At 44.7% G+C, this 26,347-nt stretch overlaps 2 protein-coding genes across 6 annotated transcripts in view; both read right to left on the bottom strand.

Annotated features, from left to right (window-relative positions):
* The window catches only part of Atf1 (activating transcription factor 1), a 54,905-nt gene extending 50,781 nt beyond the window's left edge, over window positions 1-4,124 (bottom strand). The window contains exons 1-2 of one of the 5 annotated variants that reach the window (XM_029565757.1): window positions 3,858-4,122; window positions 2,937-3,113 (exon numbers count right to left, since the gene is read on the bottom strand). The gene's annotated coding sequence lies outside the window, so the exon portion shown is untranslated. Of the gene's footprint in view, window positions 1-2,936; window positions 3,114-3,292; window positions 3,600-3,857 lie in introns of those variants that run through there. The other 4 variants (XM_029565758.1, XM_029565755.1, XM_029565756.1 and 1 more) reach the window with 4 other exon arrangements.
* A 3,785-nt stretch (window positions 4,125-7,909) lies between these two features.
* The window catches only part of LOC103737962 (disco-interacting protein 2 homolog B), a gene marked incomplete at its 5' end in the record, with an annotated part of 21,820 nt that continues 3,382 nt past the window's right edge, over window positions 7,910-26,347 (bottom strand). Inside the window, 5 exon segments of the mRNA XM_017799271.2 lie at window positions 7,910-12,345; window positions 17,336-17,459; window positions 21,238-21,415; window positions 22,887-22,961; window positions 24,907-24,963. Of these exon segments, the coding sequence (XP_017654760.1) occupies window positions 12,093-12,345; window positions 17,336-17,459; window positions 21,238-21,415; window positions 22,887-22,961; window positions 24,907-24,963 (687 nt within the window).

Genomic DNA, 26,347 nt, shown 5'->3' with positions numbered 1-26,347 from the left:
CCTTAAAAGATTTTAGGGTTACCTCTTCAGAGGGGGGAATGTTGGAGGGGAGGGAGTGGGCATGGATTTGATCAAAACACCTTACCTTATATGCATATATGAAATTCTCAAAAAAAAAAAAAAAAAAAAAAAAAAAAAAAAAAAAAAAAGAAAGAAGAAAAGAAATAGAGACTATCGTTGCATGTTCTTTGGATTGTTTTGAACCCTTAGATACCAGAATGCTTACTACATATAAAGAGCCTTCCTATCCATGGACATGGGCATTTCTCTCTTCCAGGCTAAGAATCTCTATGTATCATTTCATATAGAAATTTATGAAAAGTTGAACCAAAAATAAGTAAATAAATAAAATTACATTTTAAAGAGATTCTAAAGACTAATAATCATACTGATTATGTCAAATGGCATAACACTCATACAAAATAAGTAAAAGATTTTTTAAAAAATATGCTTAAACTTCATATTGTGTCAGTGATGCTAAAAGAAGGTACCTAGTTATCATCACTTTCTAAATAGTTAAATTGTATAAAATACACAGGAAAATTTCTCATCTTAGCCATTTTTGGTTTTAGAGACCAGCCAGGGCTACATATGGGTATCACTATTCAGCCCTAGCTAGCCTGGAACTTCCTATGTAGACCAGGCCAGCCTCAAACTCAAAGATCTACCTGGAATTAAAGGCATGCTCCACCATACTCGGCATCATCAGTGTTAAATATATCCACAACTAAACCTCTAGAACTTTTTTATGCCCACTGAATAACTCCATTTCTTCCCCAAGCCCTTGGCAAATACCATCTACTTCTGTTTCTAACAGTTTTGAGTACTCTAGGTACCCCACACAAGGAGAATCAGAATGTGTTTTGTGACTGCATTACTTCACTGAGCAAAATGTGTTCAATTCATCCATACTCTGACATGACACCCCAGGAATGTATCTCCCATGTTTTGCTTATCTATTCATCTGATAAATATTGGAAGTTGATTCTACCTTTTGACTGTTGTGAATAAGGCTGCTATGAAACATGGATTCACAACTATCTCAAGACCTTGCTTTTAATTCTTTTGTATATAAATAAGAAACTTCTGGATCACTTCATTATTCTGTGTTAAATGTTTTGAGGAACTATGCAACTGTACCATTTTACACGCCTACCAATACCCTAGAATAAGGATTCTAATTTCTCCATATCCTTGCCAACACTGCCCATTTTTTCTGTTTTAGTATTAACCATTTTAATAGGTATGAGGTGACATTTTATTGTGGTGTTTTTGTTTTGTCTTTTTGAGATGGGACCTCCCTGTAGCCCTAACTGGACTGGAACTATGTAGATCAAGGTGGCCTCCATTTAACAGACATCTGCCTGCCTCTGCCTTCCAAGTGCTTTTTCCCCAGTTTTAAGCCCCCTAAGGACAGGGGCCTGTTCAGACTAATGTGTGCTAAAGGCAAGAGACCTTCATGTAGTAAACAGTAACTATAAAGTACAGTATTCTCATCTGATCAGTCGAAGGGGTCTTAGTTTCCTTCCCTGAAAAAGACGCTAAACTTTGGTAAGGTCAGGGTTAGGAGCCCCCTTACTGGACATTTATTTCCACAACTTGAACCCTATTATCTCCTTTCAAAATCACTATCAGTCACACTGAATCTTTGGGGGTTTGTTTTTTTTTTTTTTGACAGGGTCTCCCTGTAGCCCCAGCTGTCCTGGAACTCACCAGGTAGACCAGGCTGGCCTTGAACTCAGATATCCACCTGCCTCTGCTTCCCAAGTGCTGGAATTAAAGGCACGAGTCACCACATCTGGCAATCACACTGAATCTTTTAGAGCCCAAATTTCTGCCTGGTTTGCCCTTCCTCACCTTGAGGCTTTCATATATGCTATTCACTATGTTGCAAACACTCAGCTCCTTCCTCCTTGGGAGGCTTTTTTCTATGACTTACACTTCTACACAAACCTTCAGGACTCTCTCTAGACTAGTCTAGAAGCTGACTGTGTTCCTTTAATGTTTTCCATCCTTATGGCACTCACAATAGCATTGTAATGGCCTGTTTTTTCTGTTTCTCCACCAGAATGTTAGCCACAGGAAGTCAAAGATAACATCCCTTCCCTATACTGCCTTCACATCATCAATGTAAACAAATCCACATGCCTACTTAGATCTAGTTACCTAAAACTAACAAAATGTAAAGAAACAGCAGCACTTGGGGTAAAGAAATTCACCCCACTTCAGAAACAGAGCAACTGAGGCACAAGGGAATTTATAGATATTACCCCCTATATTAGAATTGGAAATTCATTAGAGGATTTTCTGAAGGTAATTTTTTGAAGAGACTACTATCTAGTAGTCCTTATATTAGAATTGGAAATTCATTAGAGGATTTTCTGAAGGTAATTTTTTGAAGAGACTACTATCTAGTAGTCCTTATATTAGAATTGGAAATTCATTAGAGGATTTTCTGAAGGTAATTTTTTGAAGAGACTACTATCTAGTAGTCCTTATATTAGAATTGGAAATTCATCAGAGGATTTTCTGAAGGTAATACAGTAGTGCTGCAGTCATATCAGACCAAACCATCATAGAACCACAAACACTATTAAATTCAATTTTAGGACAGTACTGCTTCTAAAATCCCATGTTCTGTTTCAAGCGCTGGAGATCAAACCCTGTGACTACTAGGGAAACTCTACAGTTGAGAGTTACATTCTAATTGAGACAGAATGAGGGGGGAGGACTAGTATTTTTAATAAAAACATCTTCGGCCTAACGATGTGGTGCAAGCCTTTAATTCCAGCGTTCGGGAGGCAGAGGCAGGCAGATTTCTGTGAGGTTAAGACCAGCTTTGTCTACATAGCAAGCTCCAGGCAAGCCAGGGCTACATGATGAGACCTTCTCTCAAAAAAAAAAATTGCGAACGTAAATACCTTCCAAACTCTTACCCGAGGTGAGGCTAATTTTACAGACCCCGAGCACAGCTACGCTGAAATGGTCTCGGACGTCAAGGCGCTCTTGAACTTTAGTGGACCAAAGCTCTTCCTGAAGGGCGTGGGGGCTCAGGCTGTAATCCCAGCACGCGGGAGGCAGGCGTAGTTAGCCTGCCCTGAGTTCAAGGCCAGCTAGGAATATAGCACAAGACCCAGTCTCAAGTAAAAAAAACAAAACCAAAAAAGCTGACTTAGGCCGGACGCGCTGGGGGCCAGACTGGTCTAGAGTCTGAGGGCCGCTCAGGAGGCTCTATCTCAAACCCGAAAGACGAAACAATCGTAAGGCATAAACAGGACTTGGCGGCGCACACCTGTAAGCCCTACACCGGAGTCGGACACGGGTCGAGTTTGATCACCCTCCTGAAAGGGACATGGCAGCGAGGAGAGCGCAGTCTACACCACAGTGGCTACGCGGCGCGCCCCGCGGGGGTCAGCTGAGAACCGGCCGTGAGGGCAGAGCACAGCACTTTGCCTCACACGGTCAGCGGCCTAGGCTTCCCCGCCATCTAGGCGGGAGGACCGCCTTCCTGGAGCCGGGTGACAGGCAGCCGCCCTCCCTCTTCCCGATCGGCCGCCGCAGCCACGTACGGCGCACAGATCCGTGTCCTTATCCACAGGCCTACCCGCTCGGGAGCGAACGCCGCGCCCCGCCCCGCCCCGCCCCGCGCTCCACTCTGTTTACGGCGGGCGGGCAGCGGACTCAATGCCCTGGCGCGCGGCCGGAAGCGCGCGGTCGGCCCCACCCCCTCCGCCCCTCCCCCACCGGACGGCGGCACAGCGCAGCGCGCGACCCCCGGCCGGCACGCGCCCGCCGCTGCGTCCCCACCACGCCGCGCTTCCGCTCGGAACGCCTAGCTGCCCGCCGCCCCGACTTACCTACGGTGTCGCCTGGCTTCTGCCCGGGGCGGGAACTTCCACTCCCCCTCCCAGGTGGAGCCGACCTTACTCCCTACTTCCCGGCCCCCCGACCGCGGCGAGGACGCACCTCTCTCTGGGGTCAGTGGGGCGGGGAGAAGCCGTGTAACTTAAGTCAACTGTCCCGGGCTACCGTTTCTCGGCCGAGTGGGCCGCCATTGGCGGCATGATCCGCACCAGGCAGGGGGGTGACTGACAGTACAAGGGAGCGTGGGGGGAGCGAGGCGGGGTCTGCACCGCCCAACGTGCTGCGTCACTTCGTGCCCACGTGACTCGCCGCGCGCGTGGCGCTGGAAGTCGCCCAAGACTCGGGGTTTTAAGGTTCTCAGGCCTGTTTCCGGAGGTTCTAGGCGCCTGGGTTGGTCTCAGGCTGCATTCAGGTGTGGGTCGGTGTTCTAGCTCTGGCCGCCTCTGTTGGGGTCCGTGGCCTTGACCAACACTGCCATACGTGCTTCTTAGAGGAAAAAGGGGTCCTCGAGGGATTCCCTGTTAATGTTCCCCCAGTGCCGGGGACAGAACCCTGGGCTTCCACGTCAACTGCAGCTCAGTTGTATGTTCCACAAAAACAGTAGCGTAGCACATCCCTGTAATCTCAGGAGGTGGAGGCAAGAGGATGTAAATTCAAGGTTGGGCTGAGGACGTGTATTTGCCTAGCATGGTTGCGTTCCCCTGGATTTGATTGTCCACCAAAAAGTTAGTCATCCTCAACTACATACTTTAAAGCTGATGTGGGCTACGTGACACCCCAGATGAAATACGGTGCCGTTAACATTTGAATTGCTGAGTGCACAGCAATGTTTTTTTTTTTTTTTTTCAATTTCGGGGCTGGAGATCCAGCGTGGTAGGGCATGCCTTTAGTCCTAGCACTTGGGAAGCAGAGGCAGGCGAATCTCTTAAGTTCAAGGCCAGCCTGGTCTTACACAGCAAATTCCAGGCCAGCTGGGGCTACAGGGAGACCCTCAAAAAGACCAAAAAAATAAAAATAAAGTTAAAATTTTAGCCGGATGTGGTGGTGCATGCCTTTAATCCTAGCACTTGAGAGGTAGAGGCAGGAGGACCAGCATGGTCTATATAGTGAGTTCCAGGGCTACACAGTCCCTGTCCCAAAAAATAATAAAAGTTCTTTAGTTAAAAAAGTTATGTGCTGGGCATAGTATTGCACGCCTGTAGTCCCAGCACTTGGGAGGCAGAGGCAGGCAGATCTCTGACTTCAAGGCCAGCCTGGTCTACATATCAAGTTCTAAGCCAGCTGAGGCTACAAGGAAACCCTGTCTCAAAAAGACCCCCCCAAAAAGTAATGTGTGTGGATACAGAGATGGCTCAGCGAGCGGTTAAGAGCACCGGCAGCCCGGGTTCAAATCCCAGAACCCACATGCTAACCATAACTCCAGTTCCAGGGATCCAGCGATCTCTTCTGTCCTCCAGTGGCCCTGCACAACATAAATGCACTTAGATGCAATCATAACACTCACACATTTAAGAAGTTTTATGTATGAGTGTTTGCCTGCATGAATGCATCTGCATCAGTTGCATGCTTGGTGCCTGCAAAGGCCAGAAGAGGGCATCAAATTCCTTGGAACTGGATTTATAGGTGGTTGTGAGCCATGTGAGTGCTGGGAACCCAACCTGAGAGTTCCTCTGTGAAAGCAGCAAGTGCTCCTAACTGCTGAGCCATTCTCATCTGTCCAGCACCCCTCCCCACCTTTTTTTTCAGTACAGAAAACTGAACCAAACAGGATCTTGCACAGGCAGCTTCATCTTCATTAATTGTTTTAATACTTGAGTGCTGTAGTTACATCATTTCCACCCCTCCTGGATACAAGTTCAAAACTTTTGGAATGATACACAAGACCCTTAGTTCATCCCTGGTTCAAACCTCCATTAATTATATTTGTCTTTTATCTCTTCAAACCTTGCATCAGCCAGGCGTGGTGGCACATGCTTTTAATTTCAGCACTTAGAAGTCAGAGGCAGATCTCTGGGAGAAATTGGGGATAGGCTGGTCTACATAGTGAGTTCTGAGCAAGATGAGGCTACAGGGAGACCTTGTCTCTAACTAACTAACTAACTAACTAACTAATGGAGGGATAGCGCACCATTTAAGACCACTGGCTGCTCTTACAGAGGATCAGGGTTTGGTTCCCAGCACCCATGTGGTGGCTAACAAGCATCCATAACCCCAGTTCCAGAAGATCTGATGCCCTCTTCTGATCTCCCCAACACGGGTGGACATACCTGCAGGAAATATACACATAAAATAAATACTTTTTTTTTTTTAAGTCCAGTACAGGCATGGTAACTCATAGCTCTAATCCCAGTGCTTAGAAAGGTCAGGCAGGAGGATCACATGGCTTGAGGCCAACATAGACTAGAGAATGTCTTCAAAAACTAAATCTGGAGAGATGGCTCAGGGATTAAGAGCAATACTGACTGCTCTTGCAGAGGACCCAGCAGCCACATGGCAGCTAACAACTGTAACTCCAGTTCCAGGGGATCTAACGCCCTCTTCTGACCTCCACAAGCATTGCACAGCACAGGTGCACTTATATACATGTGTATATACTCATACACTGAAAATTTTTTAAAAATAATTAAAACATAACTGGGCATGGTGGTGCATGCCTTTAATCCCAGCACTCGGGAGGCAGAGACAGTTGGATCTCTGAGTTCAAGGCCAGCCTGGTCTACAGTGAGTTCCGATCGCTAGAGTTAAAACAAAAGCCTCTATCACTGAAAAAAAAAAAAAAAAAAAAAAAAAAAAAAAAAAAAACCAACAAAACAAATCTCAGTTCAGATACCCTCCGGCACACAATTTCTCACTGCCCCCCCTGGCCACTGGATTGCTGCCTGTGGACCTACTTTCATAGCCCACTCTGCTCCAGCTCTTCATTGCATGTCCTGATGGGTCCTGTATCTCCTTGAGGGCAGTGACTTCCTATTTTTCTCTAGCTGCAGCTCTTATCACAGTGCCTTGTGCTTGGGGCTAGCACTTGATAAATGTTTAGGTGGAAAAAGAAAATGTCCTCAGCTGTTAAAAGAGCTTGGCCTATACTTCAAAAACCAACTTCAAATGTCTGTGAGCACAGTTTGATGGGTTCTCTTCAGGTTTCCTGAAAATAGGAAGTAGAAGAACAAGTGAAGCCTCACCTGAAGAAAGGCCAAAATCTAGCCCAACTACAGATTAGAAAGCACCCAGTGTAAGATCCAGACCATAAAACTACAAATGCCACATGGTCAGAGGCAAAAAATGATAAATGTTATCTTGAAAAGATCCTGACAACTGGGCTGGCAAGATAGTTCAGAGGTAAAGGATGCTTGCTGCCAAGTCTGGTGGCCTGAGTTCAATCCCTAGGACCTCCATGGTAGATGGAGGTACCAAAAGTGGACTCCCAAAAGATGACTCCCAAATGTTGGCCTCTGACCTCCACATACATACCACAACACTCCCCCACCAAGATAAACAAGATGTACTGAAATTTTAAAAATTTAAAAAGTAATAAAATCTGAAGGAAAAAAAGATTTTCAAGGTTAAAAAAAGGAAAAAGAAAAATCTTGACAGCAAACATCCCTCTGGGCTTTCAGAGTAACACTACTGCTCATTAACCTCCTCTAATACCACCAAGTTCAGAGCTCTGTTATTTCCTTAGACCACTGCAGAGCTTCCTCCCCAACTTTACTTTTTGTTTTTCTTATGATCTTTTTGAGAAAGGGTCTCCCTGTAGCCCCAGCTGGCCTGGAACTCAGTATGTAGGCCAGGCTGCCTTGAATTTACAGAGATTCACCTGCCTCTGCCTCCCAAGTGCTGGGAGTAAAGGCATGCACCACCATGCCCAGCCCAACTTTACATTTAATCAATTCCTGGACTGGATGTGTGGCTCAGTGCTAGAAAGAATGCTCAGCCTGCCTGAGACCTGGGGTTTAATTCCAACACTACACTACACTACACTTCACACACACACACACACACACACGCACACATGGGGGGAACCCCACCCAATGTATGAAGGATTAAATACAATCAAGCATCAATATTTATTAACACAAGACAAAGGAAACACATTCAATGAGTTAATAGAACACTGTCCAGCCAGATGTTAAATTTAAAAATGTATATCTAATCTAATTTCAAATAAATAAAAGACTTTATACATAATTACACAGTACTATAGTTTGAATTTGACAGGGGTAATTATCATCTTGACAAAGTAAACAACACAGCATTTAGGACTAAAAAACTTATTCATATCTCTTTACAGTCTCTTCCTCTGGACAAATCACATGGCCCATCTACACAGACCTAAACCAGAAATGTACGAATGATAAAGGCGTTTGAGTTTGGAGTATTGCAGCTTCTTGCTCCAAATATTCTTGCTTTTACATCAAGCAGACAACAAAAACAACACTAAGGCATAGATTATGTCAGCGTTTGAGGGTAAGGTAGTAACTCCTCATTGCTTTAGTTTAAAAGATTCCTGGATAGTCCAGGAAAGTAACTTATTTGGCCAAGATATTGAGCACCATGCCTGGGGCAGAGACCTTAACACAAGCCTAAGGCCTCAGGCCCTTTGTTGATTCAAGGAAAGCATTAAACAAGCACTACCATGGACTAAAGTGAGGAGACAAACCAAGGTCCCTAAGCAGCTGCAACACAACTGCAGGAGGAAAGGACTTGGTACTGGGGAGAACCGGGGGCTCTGTGCACAGGAGTTAAAGACTGCACGTCTGCTGAAGCAGGATGGGCATTCTAAGGGCTCCAGAGCAAAAGACGCGTGGTGCAGCTCCAAGAATCCCTAGGGCCTAGAACTTTCCTCATGCAGCCCCTTCCTGAACCACCTCAGTTACTGCTTGTCAGGTGAGCCAGCCTAGGCTACATACACATAGCAAAACCCCATCTCAAAAAAAAAAGGGCATTTTGTTTTGTTTTAATCTTGTAATTGAAATTGGGGCTTGCTCTTGGTTTAGTGCCTCTCCTCAGACAGTGTTCTAGGATTGGAAGGGCTGTGGGCCTTTTCTGTTCCGTGAATAACTGACTTGGAGTTTTGCCTTCAGAGTCAGCTCTACCACAGTTTCTACCGAATGTGGAAAGGGCAAGAACATTTTGTCATCAAGAGAAATGTTTTTGTTGTTGTTGTTTTAAAAGCTCAAGTCTGACATAGACCTTAAATGTTCAGCTGACCCCACAAACCCCATCCGGGAGGTGTGAGGTAGATATTCCTCTCCCTTCAGGGTCTTCCCAGTTCCTGAGGAGGACTTACAAGGACAGCTCAAGGGCAGCTCTCAACTTCTGTTCCTCTATTAACACAGTCTAGCTTTGGGGGATGGGCCAAAAATAAAACAAAACAAAGCAACACCAAAATAAAAATAAGGTAGTCACAGTCAGAAAGGAAAAAAAAAAGGGGGACCTGAGGCCAGGCATGGAGAAGCATGCCTACAATCCCAGAACTCAGGACCCAGAGGAAGAAAGATTGGGGGTTCCAGGCCATCCTGGGCTACATTACAACAAAAAAACCAAGGGCTGGGGATGAGCTTAGTGGCAGAAGGCCTGCTTAGTACATGCAAGGCCAATGCCCTGAGAGTACTGTTAAAAAAAAAAAAAAAAGATGACTGAGGAATGATAAACTAGGTAATTATCCCCCAAGTAACTAGGGGCTAGCCACACTGAGATGAACAAAGTACTGGACTGCACTTGGAGGACTGAATATAGGCCAGTATAGCCTCTAGCCACACCTGGCTGCTGAAGACTTGAAATGTGGCTAGTACGAACTAAAATGTGTTTAATACACATGGGATTTCAAAGATTGATTTTTAAAAAGAATGGAAAATATCTCAATAACTAAATTATTCATACCAAAATAATAGTATTTTGGGTAAATACATTAAAATCATTACCACATGCATTTTTTTTTAAACTTTTAAAAATGTGGTTAGCTGGTCATGGTGGTGTACGCCTTTAACCCCAGCACTCAGGAGGCAGAAGTAGGTAGATATCTGTGAGTTCCAGGCTAGTCAGGGCTATATGTCAATCTCCAGGCCTGCCAGGGCTACACAGTGAGACCGTCTCCAAAAAAAAAAGAAAAAGTGGTTATTAGAAAGTTTAAATTACAAATGTGGCTCGAGTTACATTATTGCAGACAATCTTTCCCTAGATGGTGACACTTTAAAGTTGTATTCATAAGAATTTTCAATAAACTCATAGAATCAGTCTATGTACTTTCTTGGAACTTGGGGGTTACTGGCATGGAACTTTTTAATATCCAGGCTACCCTGCTTTAGAAAGTGAATCATTAAAAACTGCCTTAAGAGCCAAGTGTGTAGTGTTGGCCTGTAATCCCGCACTGGGGAGGAAGGATTACAAATTGAAGGCCAGCCTGGGCTATGTGGCAAGATCCTGTCTTAGAAACTAAAGAACAAAGCAAAGCAAATAGCTTTAAAGAACTACTTCCCAAATAAGAGGCTGTTTTCTTTGTAAATCAGTCCATTGCTAGCCTGAGATTTCACACTACCCAACAGAAGCATTACCTTCCTGTATACCCTAGCACTTCATCACCTTAGTTAATCCTATCCAAAATGTCAGAGATCTGAATCTGGAAGTGCAGTGGTCTTCCCTCTGTGGAGAATGAGTTAGGAAGAAGAGGACTATGTAAAAGGGGTCATAGTGTCTGTGAGTGGGAGACTGGGAAGGCAGCCCATTAGTGCTGCCAGGTCAAGAGTCTGGTCTTTGCTTTATAAACCTTATTTTCAGGGTAATTACAAGTCTTAAAAATTGCTTAAAAACACATTTAGTTTACATGATGTTACAGTGGGGTAAATAATATGCATTATCAAAATAAATATTTACATAATAGACCAGAATGGGTCAAAGAGAACCATTCTGATTTAACAGGCTAATTCTTTTCACTTTTGAGGTTTTCTTTAATTTTTAAAAATATTTCTTTAAGAAAAAAATAATAAAATTTAACTATATTCAAATATATGAAGTATCAGACCAATGAAAGGAAACTGAGCCAGAGGCCAAACTCAGTCCTACACTGAGCCTGGCTTGGGCACCTGTTATTTCAGAGTTTCTTGCATACGGACTTCCCTGTTTCAGCACAAACCTGGCTGTTCTGGCAACCTAAACCACTCAGGGGTTAAGGTTTTGCATATGTGGCTCACAGTTCCATGTGCTGGCTGACCCACTGCCTTCCCAGCCCAACATTCTTGCTTTAAACTTCCTGCCCTCACAGACTTTGAGGACAGAGTCCCACTCCTCAGTTTTGGGGATGAGGGAGAAGATCTGTGTGTAAATGGCAGACAAGAGCTGACAAAGAGTTCAGAAAGAGAGGAAATTTTAAATTCCACAGTCACACTAAACGTGAAAGACAGTGTCTGCACTGGGGCCCAAGTGAGCTATTGTGGTTCTTTAGAATAGGCTAGGGTCTGAGGAATCAAAATTTTGATTTTTCAGCTCAGAGGAATGTGTTGCATCCTTAGAAGCTTAAGCTAATTCCAGAAATGCAAGGTTTAAAAACAGGCAGCTTTAGTTTGTAAAGTACACCAGCCAACAGACAAAAGGATGAGCAGTGAGAGCTGCAAAGGAGCTGCACCTTCGGTTACCTACTCAGTTACTACAGTGGAATCCGCTCCAAGTAGACGCAGTTCTGCTTCGGTGGTTGTTATGATACAAGCCGATTCTTCAATGATTTAGTTGAATTATGTGCATTCTTATTTACATGTTTAAAACACCGGTCAAATGCTGTATAATCAAAAATTAGATATATAAAGCAATTCTCATATTCAGTGGGTTACTTGATTGGCTTATGGGCTGACTCAAGCTGAGTAGTTTCATGTTAACAAGCCCTGCAGAACACCTAGCTACAGGAAAATGGCAAAATACAGTACAGAGTGGGGAACTGTGGACTACCCCCTCATGTGAATTTGTTAAACTCCCTTATAAAATTCTAAAACAGGTAAAAATACAAGTATGTACACCAGATGAAGAAAATGCAACATGCAAGTAACTGCTTTAGTAACGTGCTGTTGCACAGAATTTCCCCTTTCCTTGGTGTTGTATGACTGCAGAATTCCACAGGATGAGATGAAGGCTATACCATAGCCACCTTGGCTTACTTCACACCAGCTGAAAGCTGGATCCTAGCCACGGGTCTTCAGTCTCTGTGGCCCTTAGGATGGCCTCTGTGGCCCCCACAAGGCTGGCTACATGTTATAAGCCACATAGATGGGGTCTAACTGGTCAGCAAGGAAGCTGTCACGGAGGTGCATCCTCTGCTTCTCTCCTCTGGAGTTGATCGGGATGACCCCTGGGTCCACCACAACCACCACACCAACGATGAGATAATGCTCTTCTAAGACCACATTGGTCACTAGAGGAACCAGGTCCAGGGCTTCCTGTTCAGAGCCGCACAGTTCCACAACTACCACCAGCAAGTTGGTCCACGTGAACACGGCACTGAAATTTCAATGACATCCAGTTAATATGCTATCACATTACTACTTATCTTTTAAAACAATTTTTATAGTTATTTTGCGGGTGTATGTATATAAATGTGTGAGGGGGCACATGTGCCATGGTATGTGCACAGGTCAGAGGACAACTCCTTTCACAGTGTGGGTCCCAGGAATTAAACCAAGATCATTAGGCTCAATGGCAAGCGCCTTTACCCATTATTCCATCTCACCAGCTCTCGCCTTCATAGTACCTTCTGAGATATATGTTCACTTCTCTGACATCTGCTTTCTCTCTTAGATCTCAATCAAAAGGCCAGCAGCCATGTACACAGTATATGAGTGTGCCCTAATATACAGCTGATTAGCTGGGTCATTCCAAATTTCCTGGGAGTCTGACAGTAGGATTCAAAGTCATTAGCTTGTTACTCCAGGATACATGTGTGTGATGGTTCAGGGCTAGCTAGAGGTATAAAGAAACTCTTCAGGGGAAGAGAGAATGAATAAAGTTGCTCACATGGCATCAGAAAGTAGGCCAGTAATTCCTAATAATCCCGTCCCTTGTTCTTTTAAAAAATTTTTGATTTATTTATTTTTGTGTCAGTGTTTTGCCTGCATTTATATAAACACACTATGTGTAGGCAATGCCCATGGAGTCGAGAAGGTGTGAGATCCCCTGGAACTGGAGTTACAGGTGGTTGTTAGCTGTCATGTGGGTATGACACATCTAGGAACTGAACCCAGGTCCTGTGCAAGAGCAACCAAGTGCTCTTAATTGCTGAGCCTTGTTCGTAACCTGTTCTGAGACTCAAGAGTTAATTTAGAAACACTGACATATCCAAGTGTTTTCCCACAAACTCTTTCATTTAAGGTCTCCTTGTTGCTTTTGAGATCCGCCCCCCCCCAATGTAGCTTTTTTATACCTGGCTTTTCGTAAGCTTTCTTGAAGCAATTTCTGTTGTTTGCAATATAAGTATCCCCTATTGTGTAAAAGTACCACAAGGGAGAAAGTCACTGTCCACAGAGTGGATTATTAGGTCAGAAGGTATGACCTAGTATGGTGTATTTGGACCTTTTGTCCCCAGATGATGGTGCTGTTTGGGGAGGTTTTAGAAGGTGTGGCCATCCTGGAGGAAGCATGTCACTGGGGGTGGGCTTAGAGAGTTCTTAAGCCTTGTTCTCTCATTCTCTTGATCTCCAGTTGTTCTCTTGCTTCCTGTGCCTGCGTGATGTGAGAGCTTAGCTTCTGCTGCTCCTGCTCCTGCTCCAGCCACCTCCAGCCACCATGCCTCCCTGCCATGGCAGACTGTAATTCCCCTGGAAACGTAAGTACAAATAAACTCTTCCTTCTATAAATTGCTTGGGTCAGTGTTTCTATCACAGCAACAGAAAAGTAACTAATACAGTAATTGGTACCAGAGAGTGGGCTGTTGGCTGTGAAGAACCTGACCATGTGGGGTTTTGAAGAAATGTGGAAGACTTTGGAAGTCTGGCCTAGAAAAGTGGTTGCTTGCTGTAAGCAGAGCTTAACAGGCCATTGTAGTAAACGCCTGGAAGAAAGTAGTGCTGAGAACAATGTAGTTCCAGAGGGAAATAAGGATTTAAGCAGCACTTGGGATATTTTGGCAGAGTCTAGCTGGAGTCTGCCCTCGACCTAAAAGCTTGCCTGAGGCTAAGTTGAAAAGCAATGGACTAATTTCTCTGGAGGAAAAAATTTCAAGACAGCCTAATGTCGAAATGGTGGTATGAATATCATGCAGATCTACAGTGAAAGAGAGCAAATGGGGCAGAAAGAAGTACAGTTTGGATTGAAGAAGAGCACCAGGAAGATAAATGTTGGAGCCCTGGCATGTGATGGAGAGGATCCCTCTGATAAGGAGATTAAAGTGATTAAGGAGGGGCCTAGAGATCCAAACTTAAACAATGGAGAGAGGGCCTGAAGGGCAAGACCACACCCAGGTAAGCCTCCACCTTGTGAAAGGAAAATGCTGCAGGGGCCACTGAAGAGAAAAGCTTCTAAAATGGATAAAGCAGGCTGGAGTCCACCCCAGACTTCCAGTCAAACTTGGCAGTGTCCTTCACCTGGTGCTGGCTTTAGAGTCATGAAAGATGGAAGAGTGAAGGGGTCATCAATTCTTCCTTCCAGGTTTCAGAGAGCCTCAAAGGCCAGGCAGCGTGAAACAGGGGTGCCCCTGCCTAGAGAAGGCCCTGACAGGCCATTTCATGAAGCTGTGAAGGCGAAGCCTGTTTGGCAGTGGAGACCCCAAGAAGTTCGTGATGCCAGAGCTGTGAGGCATCTGCCAAGAAGACCTGCACACAGGGAGTGGTACCAGCACAAGAGAGAGATGTGTGTTGCACACAGCAAAGCTGGAGAGGCTGAGCCATCTAAGCCCTTTGGAAGTAAAGTACCAGGAGTTGGATGTGGAGCTACTGGGTTTGATGTTTGCCCTGCTGGTTTTTGGTCTTGTTTTGGTCCGGTATTTCCTTACTATGCCTCCATTCCTCCCTTTAGGAATCATAATGTGTATTCGGTTTCACTGAATGTTGGCAGTATGTAATTTGTCTTTTGATTTTATAGAGGCTTACCGTTAAAAGATTTACCTGAGTCTCAGAATAGACTTTGGACTGTTGACTTTTGAATAGTATTGAGACTGATAATGACTATGGGGACTTTTAAAGTTGGACTAAATGCATTTTGCATTTTATCTGGTCATGAGTCTATGGGGGCCGGGGTGGAATGTGATGGTTTGAATGAAAATGTCCCTCATAGGCTCCAAGTGTTTGGACATTTTGTCCCCAAATGATGGCGCTGTTTTGGGAGGTTTTAGAAGGTGTAGCTATCCTGGAGGAAGAACGTCACTGGGGGTGGGCTTAGAGAGTTCTTAAGCCTTGCCAGATCACCAGTCCTCTCTCTTGCTTCCTGTGCCTGAGTGATGATGTGAGAGCTTGGCTTCTGCTGCTCTTGCTCCAGCCACCTCTAGCCACCATGTCTCCCTGCCATGACGGACTGTAATTCCCCTGGAACCATAAGCTCAAATAAACTCTTCCTTGTATAAATTGCTTAGGTCAGTGTTTCTATCACAGCAACAGAACAGTGACTAATACACCTAGTTTGTAATATGCAGTGTTAAACTGCTTTTTAAAAATGATTCCAGGGCCTGGAGAGATGGCTCAGTAGTTAAAAGCACTGGTTGCTCTTACAGAGGACCCAAGTTTGGTTCCTAGCATCTACATGGCATTTAACAACTGTTCTAACTCCAGTTCCAGGACACCTAACACTCCCTTCTGACCTCTGTGGGCACTGTACAACATGGGTTGCAGCACTTACATACATGCAGGCAATACACTCATGCACATTTTTTTTTAAAGATTCCAATTATTAAAGATGCTGTACATAGTATTTGGCTACAATGAAAGCTGAATATGTAGTTAGAGATCAGTGTGGCACCTGCCTCTCTGATGCTTCTTGGATGCTTCTTTATCTAAAGATGGTTAAGTCTGGGGAGAAACTCTGACCAAGACAAGAAAGAACAATTTTTCTGTCTCTTTGTTTTAAGGCAGTGTCTTAGTTTGTCTCTTCATTGCTGTGACAAAATACTCTGACCACTACCAACCTGGGGAGGAAAGGGTTTATTTAGCTTACATATCCCGGGTCACAGTTCATCAGGGAGCCCAAGGTAGGAACTCAGGGCAGGAACCTGGAGGCAGGAGCTGGAGCACAGGCCATGGAGGGATGCTGCTTACTGGCTTGCTCCCCTGGCCCCTGCTCAGCCTGCTTTCTTATGTAACACAGGCCCACCTGCCCAGGGGTGGCACCACCCACAGTGGGCTGGGCCCTCACACATCACTCAACAACCAAGAAAATGCCCCATACAGGCCAGTCCTGAGTACAATACAGTGCTGGTGTAAAGAGCACAGGGTTCATGTTGCCAATCTCCTGGCTGACTTTGGGCAAATTTGGTAAGGCCCTGAGTCCTGCTACCACTCTGTGAGACAGGGATAATTCCCCAATTGAGGCTCCCTCAACCCAGGTGTGTCAAGTTGACACTAAAGCTATCCAGCACAGGCAAGATCTCCTTCCTATATAGCCCAGGTTGGCCTTGAACTCATGATCTTGTCTCAGCCTCTCTAATGCTGGGATCCAGGTATGTGTTACCATGCCCAACAAGAACATCTTAGATAAAGGGTATCTGAAAAGCATAAACAACCATCAGGATAAAACAAACCAAACAACTGTGGCTACGCAATAGGGGAAAAGCTGGAGAAGGACAGAAGGACAAAAGGAGTTGAACAGAGATGAAACTGGATGAAGTCTTTGTAATTAGGAACCCAGAATGAAAACCAGTAGGCAAAACCCACAGGAGGCTACATGACCCCTGATCAGGGGAATGCAGGGTGAATTCCTGTCGTGAGATTAGGACAGCAAGAGATGGTAATACCAATGTCTCACCTGCTTCCCACTGACGGTTTCTAAAGCTTACGTTCATTTGATCTTCCAATAAGCAGAAGTGCAAGGAAGCATTTTACAGACGAGGAAAACAATGTGGAAAGGTAGGGAGTTGGTTCTCTTCTTCCAACATGTGGGTTCTGGGAAACAAACGCAGCCAGCACGCTTGACTGTGAACACCTTTACCTGATGAGCCATCTCACTGACCCAAGGTGAACTTTTAAATTGGGTCTTTTGACCTTAAAGTTCTAGTTCGTCCTACCACATTATCCTGACTTCCTAGAGGCAGATGATCTGCTAGTCCTGTTTATGAGAGTCTGCCTTTAAAGAAAGACTCAGTTCCACAGTGCTCCATAGAATGTATCAGTGTTTCACAGCATCTCCAGGGCCTTTCTTCCTCTTGTGAACAGGCTTGGTCAGCCATAGCAGGCTGTGCAACAAGACAAAAGTTAGTCTACTTATTTCCTGACTTCGCAAGGAGCTTGAATGTAGGTGGAATTTGGTACAAATAGCTACCTAACCAGTCAGTTTGCATAAGGAAAATTACCATTCAGCAATGCTCCTATGGACCCGAGACACCGAGGTCTCAATATCAATCGGATGGTATCGCAATCCTCTCAGCTCCAGTGTTTCATCAAGAGCTCCCACCACATACAAGGCGTCATGGCGTTCTGAAAGAAAGAAGAGGAACATGTTTCACCCTCCTGAGTACAATACAGTGCTGGTATAAGGAGCACAGGGTTCATGTTGCCAATCACCTGGCTCTAGTCCCCAGCAGTGTAATGACTTTGGGCAAATTTGGTAAGGCCCTGAGTCCTGCTACCACTCTGTGAGACAGGGCTAAGAATAAATGATGCTGAGAGGACTAAATGATTCAGTCATGGTGAGTTGGCTCAGCAGGTAAAGGTGCTTGCCTTGCAAGCCTAATGACCTAAGTTTAAGTCCCAGATCCACATAAAGGTGGAAGGAGAGAAATGACTCCACAAATTTGTCTTCTCTCCACATATATACCATGGCACATGTGCCCATACATACAACACATCATGCACATACACACAATTTTAGAAATTTTTTTTTTTAAGACAGGGTCGCACCATGTAGCCGTGGATGGTCTAGAACTTGCTATACAGACTAGGTTGGCCTGGAACTCACAGAGATCTGCCTGCCCCTGCTTCCCTAGTGCTGAGATTAAAGGTGTGCTCATCCATACCTGGCCCAGTTTTTAAAAATTAAATGATTTAGTTCACACAAGATAGTGTTATGGTGTGTGGTATGTTGTAAATACTAAAAGGTAACCATTATTATTACTATTATGTGCTAGGAATTGTGCTAAGTGCTGAAGAGATACAAATGATAAAATACAGTTCAGGAAGCCTAGTGTGGTAGCACACACCTTTAATCCTAGCACTTGGGAGGCAGAGGTAGGCAGATCTCTGGGAGATCCCTGGCCAGCCTGGTCTACATAACGAGTTCCAGGACAACTACAGAGACCCTGTCTAAAACAAACAAACAAAAGTATTTCAGGGGCTAGAATAATGACTCAGAGGTTAAAAGTGCCTGTTGCTCTTGCAGATGACCTGGGTTCAGTTCCCAGCACCCACATGGTGGCTCACAATTGTCCATAACTCCAGTTATGTCCAGGGATTTGACACCCTCTTCTGGCCTCTGTAGGGACCAAACATGAATGTGGACATGCAGATGCATTTAAACAAAACACTGATACACATAAAATAGAAATATAGATCAACAACATAAGAAAAACAAAATCATAGTTCAGCAGATAGTGGTACTTGCTGACAAACCTGATGAACTGAGTTGAATTCCTCTGGATTCACAAGGAGGGGACTCTGACCTCCACATGTGTACTGTGACACACAGGCACATCCACAACAAATGAATAATTTTTAAAAAGATCTAGTCAAGCCGGGTGTGGTGATGCATGCCTTTAGTCCCAGCACCCAGGAGGCAGAGGCACGTGGATCTCTATGAGTTCAAGGCCAGGCCAGCTGGGGCTACAGGGGAAAAAAAAAAAAAAAAAAAAAAAAAAAAAAAAAAAAAAGATCTAATGGGATGGGGGGAAAGGGGAAAAGACACAAGCAGGCATACCACTGTAACCTTAACCTGTGTTAAGTGCTGGGCAGGAATAAGCATGAGCTTCATGGGAGCAGGGGACAGCTATGAGCCGTGACCAAGCAAGGGTTAAGGAGCTCTTGGAAATGCTGAAGCCAGGGCTGAGCTTTAACAAATGAACAGGAATTAGTCTGTGGCGGCTGGAGAGGGGAGGAAAAAGGAGAGAGGACCTGAGGCAGAGGGGCAATGGCCATTTATCACAGTTTCTAGAGATCATCACAGAACTTCAAGGAAGAAAGTAAGATTACAGAACATGAAAACTAGTCCAGGGTAGGTTTGTGACCCACAAGGACATAGAAGAGAAGATCATTTTTGCAACGTTTTCTGGAAAGAGTAGGTATCTGATAATTTTAGCAAAACAGTGTGACAAAAGCAGTTGGGCAGAGAAGGATGATGAGGTCTAGCAGATTCCCATCACGTGATGAGTTAATAAAATGATGACAGCGGAGCCAGGTGTGGTGGCACATGCCTGTTGTCCCAGAACTTGGGAGGCAGAGGCAGGTGGATCTCTGTGAGTTCAATGCCAGCCTGGTCTACATAGTGAGTTCGAGGACAGCTGGGGCTACAGTGAGACCCTGTCTCAAAAAGACCAAAAAAAAAAAAAAAGATGACAAAATCAATAGCAAAAGGTGCTGAAGAGCCGGCTCGGTGGTTAAGAGCACTGGCTTGGCTGCTCTTGCAGAGAACCCAGGTTCAATTCCCAGCACCCACATGGAGGTTAACAACTATCTAGGGGATCTGATGCTCTCTTTTGACTTTCGGGGGAATTTTATGACATGGGTGCACCTACCTACATGCAAACAACACACTCAAACATATAAAATAAAAATAATAAATATTTTTTTAAAAAATCAATGGCAGACAGAGAGCAACAATGGAGCAGTAAGTGCTTTCTATGTGCCAGCAACTTTCCTGGCATCTGAATGCACCACATCACTTAATCACATCTTTTCCATGAGGCAGAAGACATACTCTGTCTTCAGTACAGTACAGAACAGTACAGTACAGTTACAGAGCAAATGCAGAGATGGGCAGAAAAACCAGGGCACCTGGCTAGGGACTGCCAACCTCTCCTCCAGTGTGTTAACAGTGTCCTCAGGAAATATGGAAAAATGGTACATGCTGCTCAGTAAGAACAGATGTGAGGAGTGTGCTGGTTAGTTTCTGTTGATCTGACATAAACTAGATCACCCAGAAAGAAGAAGCTCAACTGAAGAACTGCCTCCCCCAGACTGGCCTATGGGCATGTCTGTGGGGCATTTCCTGGATTGCTAGTTGGTGTGGGAGGGCCCAGCTCACTGTGGGCAATGCCATCCCGGGGCAGGTAGGCCTGGGCTGTCTAAGAAAGTTAGCTGAGCCAGGCGTCAGGGTGCACGCCTTTAATCCCAGCACTTAGGAGGCAGAGGCAGGTGGATCTCTCCAAGTTTGAGACCAGCCTGCTCGACATAGTAAGTTCCAAGCCAAGTGGGGTCCAAGGAAGCACTTTTCTCAAAAAAAAAAAAAAAAAAAAAAAAAAGAAAGAAAAAAAGAAAAGAAAAGGGAAAATGAGCTTCCAGGTGAAGCCAGCCAGTAAGCAACACTGCTCCATAGCCTCTGCCTCAGTTCCTTCCTCCAGGTTGCTGCTTGAAATCCTGCCCTGACTTCTCTCAATGACAGACTGCGACCTGGTTGAATAATATGAAACAAACCCTTTCTGCTCGAAACTGGTTTTGTTCAGAGTTTTATAACAGTGACAAAAAGCAAACTAGAACAAAGAGCTAAAGAGAAATGGTATGTTTCAGTCAAAGCTTTTAAAACCTAGCATGTTACCTGTGTCAGTTCTTCAATGTGCAAAATACAGTTCATATTGAATATTTTGCAGTGGCTATTAAAAGTCTGAAAGCAGACAGCAGAGACGTTATGATTATCAACTGGGCAGAGGATACTTTGGGGACTCCTCTACCAGAGCCTTGGCAACAAACAGGCTTAGATCCACCTCAGAACCAATTCCCAGCCCAGGTGTGGTGGTGCACACCTTTAACCCCTGCACTGGGTAGGTAGTAGCAGGTACATCTCTGTTGAATTTGAGGTAAGCCAGGGGTACAAAGTGAGACCTAAATCTGAAGCTCTCTTCTGGCCTCTGCAGACACTGCATTCAAGTAGTACACTTGTATATTTGCAGGCACTCATACACATAAAATAAAAAATTTAAAAATAATATAAAAGAGTCACAGAGAGGGAAGTTAAATGCACACACTCTCCACTCCACAGGCAGGTGGAATGGACCAGCCAGTGCTACAGAAACAAAGCAGCCAGGAAGGGAGCCATAGTGGAAGATACCTCCAGTGGCTGCTGTGAGCTCAGTCCTGCGGACAAACCCAAGGTATCCTGTACGGGCCCAAAGTGTTTGCGCGGCATCCCCGAAACTGAGCCGAGTGTTGAAATGATCAGCTTGAAGACTCTCACTATCATAGATGGTGTAGTAGCCACTGGCTGTGTGGGGACTGTTCACCCAGATCTACAGGAAAAGGGAACAGGTCACATTTCACCAAGAACAGACAACCTTAATTCAATTTTCCTGGGGCAGATTACTTGGTTTAAAAAAAAAAATCTCACTTTTATATTGACAATAGAGCTGCAACAGTAAGAGCAGCTGACACTGACTGGGTGTTTATTCTCTGATGGACTTTCCATGCCTGGTCTCCATCAATCCTCACACACAAGACTGACCATACAGTGCACACTGTTAATTGTCGTTATACAGAGGGAAAGAAAAGGAGTCTCTGAATTCCCCTAAGATGCAGGATTGAGAGCCCCTACTCTAACTGGCTGATGCCAGAAGCTGGGGCTCTTCACCACTAGGTCATACTCGTTCATTTCTCCTTTACTTCCAGAGTATCACAAATGTACCAGGCAAGGCATGACTTCTGTGCTTCTGGTGTAACCATGGTACAAAGCTCTTAAACACCACCACAGGACATTTGAGTTTACAATGTAAACAGAGCAACAGCTGACAACTATCTTAACAACAGCCTCTAGAATTTGTTGAAAACTCAAGGGACAGCCTATTTGTATGCATTGCAGATACAGGTATTAATTTAACTGTCTCCAAGATTTTGTTTGTTTGTTTGGTTTTCTGTTTGGGTTTGTTGTTTTTTTTTTTTTTGAGACAGGGTCTCCCTCTAGCCCCAGCTGGACTGGAACTCGCTCTGTAGACCAGGCTGGCCTTGATCTCAGAGAGATCTGTCTGCCTCTGCCTAAGATTTTATTCTTAGAGCTGGCCATGGTGGTGTACACCTTTGATCCCAGCACTCAGGAGTCAGAGGCAAGTGGATCTCTGTGAGTTCCAGGCCAGCTAGGGGCTAAAGGGATAGATAACCTGTCTCAAAAAGACCAAAACAACAACAACAACAACAACAACAACAAAACTGTTTCCAAAATTTTATTCCTTCTGCAAGGCACATGCTGTTATTATTAATGGCCAAGGAAACAGGCCTGATGAGGGTAAACAGCCTGCTCAACATTTCAAAGCTAGTAAATCACAGAGGCCGGCTATCTGGCTCCCATAACATTACTCACATTAAGCTACAGGATCAAACAGTATTCCTCAGAGATAGAATACTGTGAGGGAGGGAGAAAAGGAAGAAAAGTTTTAGAGGATTTTCATACTAATAAAAGGAATCAATTCCAGAATATACTGTCATAACATTTATTTATGTGGCACCTTGCAGCTGCAGCCCTTCACAGGTGGGAACAGGTAGGCTTTGTCCACTTTTGTGGCAATGGACAAATCTGAGACTCTGTCTACCCAGTCTTGATCTTAGTCGGTCTCCTCTTTCTGCCCTTTTTCATTGCCAGCTTGTCAAAACACTAGCTATTCCCAACGGAGGAAATGGAATTTAAATTCAGTTCTACTGGCTTATTTATAATGCATGGTCCCTAAAATATTTCAGTATTGACTTTAGCATATAACTGAGAATTATACCTACCTCACCCAGGTGAGAGTCTCCAACAGGCCCTTTGGTCTCAGGATTAACAATAACTACTTTCACTCCAGGTAAGATCTAAGAATCAAAGAAGAAATACTGAGTTCAATTAAATCTCATGACCTTGGCTACGGGTCTAGCACAGTGGAAGATGCCTATCTAATGTGCTGAGGCCTGGTTTGACCCCAATACCATGAAAAAAAAAAAACCAAAAAACTAATGACCTCTAGGAAAGATGTCTTTATGGCTAAAGATGTAGAAATAGCAGGAGGTAACAGAAATGGCTATCACTAAAGTGGTCCTGAGATGCCTTCTGTTTTGCTTCTAGTGAATCTTCTTTAGTTCAGTGGAGACCCAAGGTTCAATAAGTTTCACTCTCAAACTAAAACAGGGACACAGGCCACCATCTCTTCAGAGGGATGAGAAAGCTCTACCCAGGGCTGCAACAGTGAGCTCTAGGAGAATAAGCCATAAAACCTCCCTTTTCTTTTTTTTTGAGGCAGGATCTCACTATTTAGTCCTGTTCAGCCTGGGACTCACTATGTAGATCAGGCTTGCCTCAAATTCACAGAGATTCACCTGCCTCTACCTCCCTACTACTGGGACTGCCACCATGCCCAGCTTCAACCTCCCTTTCTTGTGAACCTTTTCCAAGAGAAAGAACGGGGAGAGACCACCTGAGAGATCTTATTCCACTGTCAGCTAGAGCTGGAGTTAGGGGGCCGCAAGAGTTAGATAACATGGAGGTCACTTTGCAGAAGAATGGAAATGCACAGATGGTTCTGGCATCATGAGATATATTACATTTCCAGGATCTTTCAAGAGGAAAAAGAAACAAAAGTCTGGCTGAGCAAATGGCTCCGAGTTTTAAAAATGATATGTCGTGGGCTGGGTTGTGGCTCAATGGTGAGCACTTGCCTAGCATGTACAGGTACCTTTCAGACAGAAAGGCAGACGGGCGGGCTGACTAGCCTCCCTGATTAGCTGTCTCTTGCCCCCTTGAACTTTTTTCTTTTTTTGGGGGGGGTGGGTCTTTTTGAGACAGGGTCTCCCTGTAGCCCCAGCTGTCCTGGAACTCACTATGTAGACCAGGCTGGCCTCAAACTCACAGAGATCCACCTGCCTCTGCCTCCCAAGGGCTGGGACTACAGGTGCCACCACACCTGACTCCCCTTGAACTTTTTAGCTTGTATTTCTCCTGCCTGAGGTTAACTGATTATCAGAGCTTAAGTATCTACAACCTGGAAGAAGGGAGAGAAGGGACTCCTACAGAGTGAGCTGCTCTCACCACTTGGCATGCCTGCTCCCATGTGCACCTGACTGCAGATTAAGACAGGATGGGAACCTGAACCACTGCAAGTGACTCTCACAACATACAAAAACTGGAGTCAGCTCCCTGTGGAGCGGTCAGCGACTGGATAGGTTTGGCAGGATCTCCTTTTTATTTTCCCATTTCTCTCTGCCTCACACTTCTGTTAAAGGGGAAGGAACTGTCCTCTGTCTGGACAAGTGCAGGGGTTGGGAGGGACAATGGGGTAGGGAGATTGTGAGCATTGGGACGATGCGACATGAAATAATGCTCAGAGAGTTGCTCCGCATGTTTCACCCACGCCACAGACAAGGCTGTTTTCCAATACCCTGTAGGTGCTAGCTCTCCAACAGCCTTCATCTCTTCTCCATTTTGACTGGTCTGGTCTTTCAATTTTAATGTTTATAGACATGACTGGCTCTATTTAAGCATTGCTTATATGTCCACCTTGGGTATAATGAACACTGCATTCTGATGGTTCATCAATATGAATTACATGTCTGTTAGATTAATAAAAGATGGAAATAAAGTTTAAACCTAGCTGTTTTTCTTGTCCACGTACTCTTATGCATCCAAAACCATTAGCTGAGGTGAAATTATTACCTCCAGACTCCAGTGACCTTTGACTTGTATGTATTTTACCTGCCTCTGGCCTCTTCAAAGTGGTCCCTCTACCCACAGTCCACCCTCCCAGCTGTTAGCAGAAGAAAGTACCTTTCCAGACTCTGAGAGCAGCAGACTGTGGGGGGCGCCCGTTCCACAAGATGAACCCTGAAAAGGAACATGGTTACTGTGTATAGCTTTCTAAAAGTGGTTTCAACAGCAATGCTACCTCCCCAAGACCTCCAATTGGTGTCTTCTTCTCCCATCAGAGCAGGGTTTTCCAAAACTCTGCACTCCTGACGTTCTAGGTCAGAAAAAAATTATTTGGGGGGGGGGCGGGGGGGGGAACAGGGTCTTACTGTGTAGCCCTGGCTAGCCTAGAACTCCTTGTGGAGACCAGGCTGGTCTCAAACTCAGAGATCCATCTATCTTTGCCTCCCGAGTGCTGAGATTAAAGGTGTGTGCCACCATGCCCAGCAAGGATCAGAAAAAAACTTTAAAAAAGTTTTATAATAAATTATTTTTATGTATATGAGTGTTTTTGCTTGCATGTACATAAGTCCACCATGTGAGTACAAGGCCCCTGGAAGCCAGAAGAGGGTGTCAGATTCCCTGGAACTGGAGTGGCAGACTGTTGTTAGCTGCCATGCAGTTGCTGAAAACTAAACCTGGGCCGTCTATAAGAGCAGCCAGTGCTCTTAACCACTGAGTCATCTCTTTAGCCCTAGAATTTATTTATTTTTCATTTTTTTATTTTTTATTTTTGGTTGTAGGATGCACAACAACATCCCTCACCTCACCCACTAGATGTCAGTAGCAACCTTATGCTGTGACACACCAAAAATGTTTCTAGACTTGGTCAAATATCCTTAGGGGTGGGAAGCCAATCTCTCTAGGGTAAGAATGCTACATAAGGGACCTGCTGGAGGATGGGGAGATGCCTCAACCAGTAAAGTGCTTGTTGCTTAAGCATGAGGATATGAGTTTGATCCAGCACCCATTTAAATACAAGTGTGGTGGCACATGCTTTTAATTCCAGTGTGGGGAGGTAGAGAAAGATCAGTGGGGGTGGGGGGGGGTAGCTAGCCAATTAGCAAACCCCAGGTCTCAGAGTCTCAAAAAACAAGGTGGATGACTCCTGTGAGACTGAGTGACAACACCTGAGTTTAACGTCTGGCCTCCACATGCACACACATGCACACACATAAACCCACATAAATGGAAAAATAAAAGAAACCTGCTACCTGTGCAGGCTAGAGTCCACCTGGGGCATACTAGAGAGCATCAATCAGCCTAGTTGGGGAAGAGGGCTCAGAATCTCACTGTGGAACAAAACTAAAGTTTCCTTCTCAGCTGAGGATGAGGAAGAAGAGGAGGCAGACTTTGCCCATGGGGTTCAGATAAAGAGCTGTTTAAAAACCTCTACCCTATCTCATTTATCTTGTCTTCCTATCTTTATTTTTTTTTTTATTTTTTATTTTTTGGTCTTTTTGAGACAGGGACTCCCTGTAGCCCCAGCTGTCCTGGAACTCACTATGATAGACCAGGCTGG

The sequence above is a fragment of the Nannospalax galili genome, unplaced genomic scaffold (genome assembly GCF_000622305.1).
Source record: "Nannospalax galili isolate Female #2095 unplaced genomic scaffold, S.galili_v1.0 scaffold4379, whole genome shotgun sequence".
Lineage (NCBI taxonomy): Eukaryota > Metazoa > Chordata > Mammalia > Rodentia > Spalacidae > Nannospalax > Nannospalax galili.
Note: the sequence above shows the minus strand (reverse complement) of the source record. Positions and strands in the feature narration are given on the sequence as shown.